Source organism: Ipomoea triloba, chromosome 7, assembly GCF_003576645.1.
Source record: "Ipomoea triloba cultivar NCNSP0323 chromosome 7, ASM357664v1".
NCBI classification, from domain to species: Eukaryota; Viridiplantae; Streptophyta; class Magnoliopsida; order Solanales; family Convolvulaceae; genus Ipomoea; species Ipomoea triloba.
The window spans coordinates 27,580,489-27,587,238 of NC_044922.1; the positions used below are offsets into that span (position 1 = coordinate 27,580,489).

At 35.0% G+C, this 6,750-nt stretch overlaps 1 protein-coding gene across 2 annotated transcripts; it reads left to right on the forward strand.

The window, feature by feature from the left end:
- Nucleotides 1-1,041: 1,041 nt before the first annotated feature.
- Nucleotides 1,042-4,581, forward strand: LOC116025108 (putative late blight resistance protein homolog R1B-17). 2 transcript variants are annotated; one of them, XM_031266201.1, is made up of 4 exons: nucleotides 1,042-1,899; nucleotides 2,926-3,713; nucleotides 3,972-4,058; nucleotides 4,239-4,581. In XM_031266201.1, exons 1-3 carry the CDS (start codon nucleotides 1,155-1,157, stop codon nucleotides 4,035-4,037), a joined length of 1,599 nt encoding a protein of 532 aa, XP_031122061.1. In that variant the 5' UTR covers nucleotides 1,042-1,154; the 3' UTR covers nucleotides 4,038-4,058; nucleotides 4,239-4,581. The 2 variants fall into 2 exon arrangements, with proteins under 2 accessions (XP_031122061.1, XP_031122060.1); XM_031266200.1 differs by having other exon boundaries at nucleotides 1,042-3,713.
- Nucleotides 4,582-6,750: the final 2,169 nt, after the last annotated feature.

Below are 6,750 nucleotides of genomic sequence, written 5' to 3' on the forward strand. Positions count from 1 at the left end.
ACGTGATCGAAAACCGAGTTAAAAAAGCTCAAATTATGCTTAAATAGTGAGCAGAGGATGGGTGACACTGTCACCTACGTGGCTGTGTCGTAGACTGTTGGAAATGGTAAAATGCACTGTAAATTAAATCGGCCAAAAAGGCACGACCATGCACTTGGTCATGACATTTGACCTTCAAAACATCATATTTTGAATTTATGATTTTCATGAAAGTTGTAGCCCTTCGATTTTTCTTTCCAATGGCATAAGAATCACCTCATTTGGACATTCCTAAGCTGAGATAAGGTCAAAATACCGAACAGTGGCAGATTTAGACGAAATCTGTAAGTTTGGAACTTCAACTTCAAGGACGATTTTGACTCATTTAGCTTCCTTTTTATGCTTTAATGTCTTCATACGAATTGTAGTCATTTGAGTCTTCTTTCCAATGGCACAATAATCACTTAATTTAGATATTTTTAGGCCGAAATATCGTCCAAATACCGAATAGTGGTCAAAATGAGTAAATATTTTGAAGGGAGAACAAAATTTTGATATTCTATATAATATTTTTTAAAAATTTAATATTATATATAATATTTTAAAATATTGGATGTTGGGTGGAGGGGGGAGGGGTGAAGGGGGGAAGGCTTTGGGGGTGAGGTGGGCCAAGGTCCCCATGGCTTGTACTTGCCTCTACCTTTGGTCGGAAGGTGAACTAAAGGCCTGACTTGATGGGGTTGGGAGTCAAAAGTCTTGTTTATATTAAGTAAGTAGTGCACTTTTAATAGTAAGTGGCTCTGCCATGAGAAGTCATAGGACTTAGTGAAAGCATATGAATAGATACTACAATGAACAATGCATCTATAGTAAAGAAAATATTACTAAAGGTAGGTGGTGGACATTGATATTGGTGCCCTGGACAGTGATTATATATATTTGTTAATTTAAAAGTTGTTGGCATTATTTATATATATTAATAATAGTTTAATGTGCAGCATTGGTGGAGACAAAGTTTCACAGATCAGAGAGAAATTAAAACAATTTTCTAACAAAAAGATGAGATCACCTTCATCATCTTTTTATGCAATGTTTGGAGGGTTGTGGCCACACTCACTCATTCATTCAGAAAACTAAACAACCAGATCTGAAAATTTTGAAAGAGAGAGAGAGAGATGGCTTGTGTTGCTTTGACTTCTCTCACTACAACTATGAAGTTGGAGTTTCTGCAACCCAATAATCCAAGGGTTCCTCTTGATGATGAAGCATCCATATCAATCAATTCTTTGTTTGAAAAGCTTTCATCTTTGCAAGCTTTTGTGCAGGAGAAATCTGGAACCAGAGAAATGGAGATGAAGATCAGAGACTTCGCTCTGGAAGCCGAAGATCGCATCGAAATACAACTAAGCAACTTTCTTCTGGCCAAAAACGGAGAGGATCAACAAAAAGCTTCTCAGAAACTCAACCAGATCTTGCAAGAAGCTGCAGAAAACGCAGCAGAGTTGCTGAAACTTAGCAGCAGCATAAGTAAAGAAGCAGTGAAGAATGAAAGTGAAGGATCAGTGATTCCTTGGACAAAACATTCTCCGGTGATGGTTGAGGAGGGCAGAATGGTGGGTCGTCGCGGTGATCATAACCGGATAGTGGATGAGCTCATCGCGGATGATGATGAGTTGGCAGTTCTAACCAAAGTAATCACAATTGTTGGTATGACCGGTATAGGAAAAACAACTTTAGCTACAAGTGTCTATAACGATCCAATCGTTGCATCCCACTTCGATGTACGAGGTTGGGTTACCATGTCTCGGGAATACAACAAGACCCAAACGCTACACAACCTTCTTTGGGCACTAACAAAGGAGCCAAACATTCCTGATGATGATGATGATGCAGCTAGGCAGGTATGCAACTTCTTGAGAGGTAAGAAGTTTCTAATTGTTTTGGATAACTTATGGAACCCTCAAGCTTGGCATGATATATTACTATGTCTTCCTGGTGAAGAAGAGGGAGGTGATGAAGAAGAGTGGGGTAATGGAAGTCGGGTACTGCAAACCACTACGCATTTAAGGACTAATGACCTTTTTGTCGGTGATGATAGACATTGCTTAGAGTTCTATGTACATCGCATGACTTTGCTAAATCCAGAAGAAAGTTGGGTTTTATTTTGCAACCTTTTTTCACAACGAAACAAGGCACCTGAAGTATATGAAAAAATTAGGAGCCAAGTTGTAAAGGCATGTGAAGGATTGCCCCACTCAATTGTTGTAGTTGCTAAACGCCTGTCTAAGTGCGACAACGTAAACCAAGAATGGAAGAAGGTTGAAAAGGAAATAGAGTTGCTTGGGGTTCTAGATAGGAGGGCACTGACCCACACTTACAATCAATTGCCACAGCACTTAAAAGTTTGTTTTCTATACTTTGGAGTCTTCCCAAAACGCAGTGCAATCAAAGTGAAACTACTTTTTAGGTTATGGATTGCTGAAGGATTTATTAATCCATTGGGGGGCAAAGAGTTAGAAAGTCAAGCTTATAAGTATTTACTAGAGTTCATTAGCAGAAGTCTTATTCTAATTGACAATTGGAGTAGTTCTTATGGAAAAGTTAAGAATTGTAGGATGCATAGTGCCTTGCATAGCTTTTGCGTAAGAGAAGCTCAAAAAGAGGGCATCTTTTGTGCTTTAAATACTCAGCAACTTCCACGAGGGTCATTTAGAATGTTTGCAAATTCATGCCGTTGGTTAAGCTTATACACACATAAATTTGACTATTATGTGTTGTTAAGAACAAACAACCCCCGCTCCATTTTCTTCTTTCAAGAAGATGCTGATGAAATGTATGTATCTTTCAAGTTGATAAGAGTTTTGGCTTTTGTTCCATCTTCATTTCTTAAAAAAGTGCCAACGCGCTTACAGGATTTAATTTTTTTGAGATACCTATCTGTAACAGAATGGTTTGAAGGCCTTGATTATGTTGTGTCAACCAATCGAAACTTGCAGACACTTGTTGTTTCTGGTAAAGAATCCCAATTTGGAGCACCTACTCTTTACTTGCCTTCTACAATTTGGGAGTCACCGCAATTACAACATCTTGAACTTGACAAATGTTATGTGATTGATCCTCCAAGCATGGATAAAGATAATATGCAAACATTATCTTGGGTGTGTCCAACTCATTGTAGAACAGGAGTATATTGCAGGTTTCCAAACATTAAAATTTTGAAAGTCTTTGTATTTTGCAGCAATCCTGTTATTTTGGATAATCTTGAATATTTGGAACGCCTTGAGAGACTATCAATTTTAGTTTCGTTTGGTTGCATTGTAACCCTTCCAAAGCCATCTATGTTTCCTTCACAACTAAAGAAGTTGAGGTTGAATGGTACTAACCTTACAGGGAGGGATTTAAAGGTAATTGGCATGTTGCATGGGCTTGAGATTCTGAAGTTGGAAAATGCCTTTTGTGGGAAAGTATGGGAAGTAGAAGACGGATTATTTTTTGGATTAAACTTCTTGCTTCTTGAAGATAAAACGCTCGAGCAATGGACGGTTGGTTATAGATCCTTTCCACGTCTTAAACACTTAATCTTAAGATTTTGTGATTGTTTGAAAGAAATCCCTAAGGTTATGGCAAAAATTCATATCTTGAAGTCAATTGAGTTGCAGTGGTGTTGTCCGTCCCTTATCACTTCTACAAAGTGCATTAAAGAAGAGCGAGAGGACTTTGCAGTCGATTTAGAGGTTAGAAGCTACCTAGTACAACATGATTCATTCTTGCATTTCCGTTTATTTTTCTAATCAATGCTTACTTTCGTTACAAAATCATCTCATCTCATCTCATCTGCTGCTATTTCTCCTTCCTTCTTCTGATCTCATTTCATTCTTAGTTATGCATTTATTTTTTCCATTCATGTTAATTTTCTTTACAAAATCTGATCTATTGCTGCAATTTTCTCCCTCAGCTCTGATCTCATTTCAGTTTCTTCATTTTTCATATAGATCAAAATCAAGGGATCCGCATGCATTACAGACGAAGAAGAGTCTATACCTTCAGATGATCGATGAATGACAAGCCAGCTAGCTAAGGTATGAATCGATGCTAGAATTGAATCACAAAGTTTGGTTGCCAACTATATATAATATATATTATATTCTTAATTTATATTTGCATCCTCTGATCTGATCTTTATGTTATCTGTCCTTTCTCATTGCATGCATCTTTTTATTTTTCATCGGTTCGGCGGCGGCTTCAATTCTTGTTCTAAGCGCGTGGGATTAATTGTTCGGTGGTGCGACTTTGTGGTGGCGTTAATTGTTCTCGGCGCTGCTGAGAAATTCTCTTTCGCCAGCAAAATTTTCCGAGCAGCAGCTTGTTAATTGCCATACGCATTTCTCACTTTTTATCCCATTCTTCACAGGATTTTGCTTAGTTTATTTCCACATTTCATTTGCTATTGGTTTATGACAACACATGAATTTTAATTGTGGAGCTCAAATTTATAATGTGTTGCTTGTTAATTTGCCCACGAATATGATACAATTTACTATCAACATTTTGCACTAATTTAGGTTTTGATGTTGTCAATATAATTGAGTTTTATTCTATGAATTTATTTTTGACTAATTATGTTGAATTTGGCCAATTCTAGCATAAGCTAGTCTATTTTAGGGAAATTATAGAGTATACACCATGTCTAGTAATTCCATGCTCGGTAAGATAAATGATAAATAATTTAACTTGTCTTATTAGATTATTAAATAGGTTTTAAATCGGTATTACGTAAGTTCTTCTTTGTTGAACGAGTTCTAATCGTTTGAATAAGTACCTTAAAGTACATTAATTGTTAAAGCACGTGATTAACTCTGGATGTCATACGGGGTTATCATATTAAAGAAAGAACAAATCCTCAATTGGTTGGCAATATTAGACTTAAAATGCAGAATTAGTAATTATTTCGTTGTTGTCTTGCTTCTTGGTTATTAAGAATTGTAGAATGCATAGCTTTTGCGTAAGAGAAGCGCAGAAAGAGGGTATTTTATGTATTTTATACTTTTATATACTTGGCAACTTCCACAATGATCATTTAGCATGTTTTCAAATTCATGCATTATATTGGTTAAGTTTATACACAAATAAATTTGACTATTATGTGTTGCTAAGAACAAACAACCCTCATTCTATTTTTTTCGACGATCGTGATTTTTTTCAACTACTAACCAAATCTAGCTATTCATCTAGCAATCTAACCGTTTAATTTTTCAACAATCATTTTTATTAGTCGGCAATACTAATAGACTTATGAATTCCCAAAGTTTTCATAAACGCAATTTCTTATTGTAAATTTTAAACGTTTGACTGTTTTTTATTTAAAATTTTTTTATTTCTTCTTTGTGCTTCAATAGGTTGAGAAAGTAACTATGAACAGATCGATACTACATTGTAACAGAGTCAGTAGTACTCAAAAAACAAAAAATATGTTACGCTATAAAAAATTTTTGGACATGAAGAATATATTTAAAGATAAAAGTATTAAATATTTTACTATTCAAACTTTAATGTCGAGCGTGATTGCAGTTGGAAAATAAATCCTTTCGCTAACTATTCTTCTCCCTCTAACATAACTTCTTACATAGGATTCTATATGTAACACTTTCAATCCTTTTCTTCATAAGTTGTGGTCCCCCATTGAACTAGTCTTAGGTCACTGCCTTAATGACATCTTCTTTAGTATGGTCCAAATTAAATTAAACATTCTGTTTAAATCTTTGTCATAATATTCATATAGCACCCTCCGATTGTCTAGGTATAGTATCATTACTACTTGTTGGGAATGTGGTTGTCAAACATGTTTTGTAATCGGCGAATTTTATAGCTCATGTTGTTGTGAAGACTATAGGTTTCAGTATGATTCAGGTAGTCGTTATACGGTGGTCACAAAACGAAGTCGTTTCAGTAAGTGGGAGACAGAGCTCCGTAACTGATACTACAGTTCATCTCAAAAGATACTGCCTTACATTTGTTTTTATATTATCGAATGAAACTGTAGTTATATCGAAATGTAATTGTAGTTGCGTTGAAATATAAATGCAGTGTATATGAACTGATACTGAATAACAGTTACACATTTGTGTTTTTATATTAGCGAATGAAACTGTAGTTATATCGAAATGTAACTGTAGTTGTGTTGAAATGTAACTGCAGTGTATATGAACTGAAAGTGAATGGCGTGAAACAAATGCCATTTCATCCGTCTACTTTCATTAATCAAAACGACGTCGTTTTGATGCGCGGTCCACGATATAATTTGTGCGATATAATTTGTGTGATTCAGGAGATTGAAGTCTTGTTTCACCCTCTTGCATTTGTGATCTTCTTTAATTTAATAATATTTTTTTAATGATAGGTGTCGATTATTTATAAATTATTCATAATTTTTTCAAATGCATAACATACATGAATATTAAATATAAAATTTAGTATAAAAAATTTAATTCGATCAAAGTAGCATTATCCATCAACATCAGGTTTGCTTGCATATCCACACTTCAAAATAGAGATTGCTCACAATTACCCATGCATTCACTAATAAGTAGAAGTATACTAAATTAATATGTGCAGTTGTGCACCTAGTGATATGTATAAATATAAATAAATGATTGATTAATTGATGCAGTTTGTAGTGCTTTTTGAGTTACACTTTACCTGTTATCAAACTCATTATAGTCCATTTTCAAAAAAAAAAAAAAAAATCATTATGGTCAGCCTGTTTGGTAACAT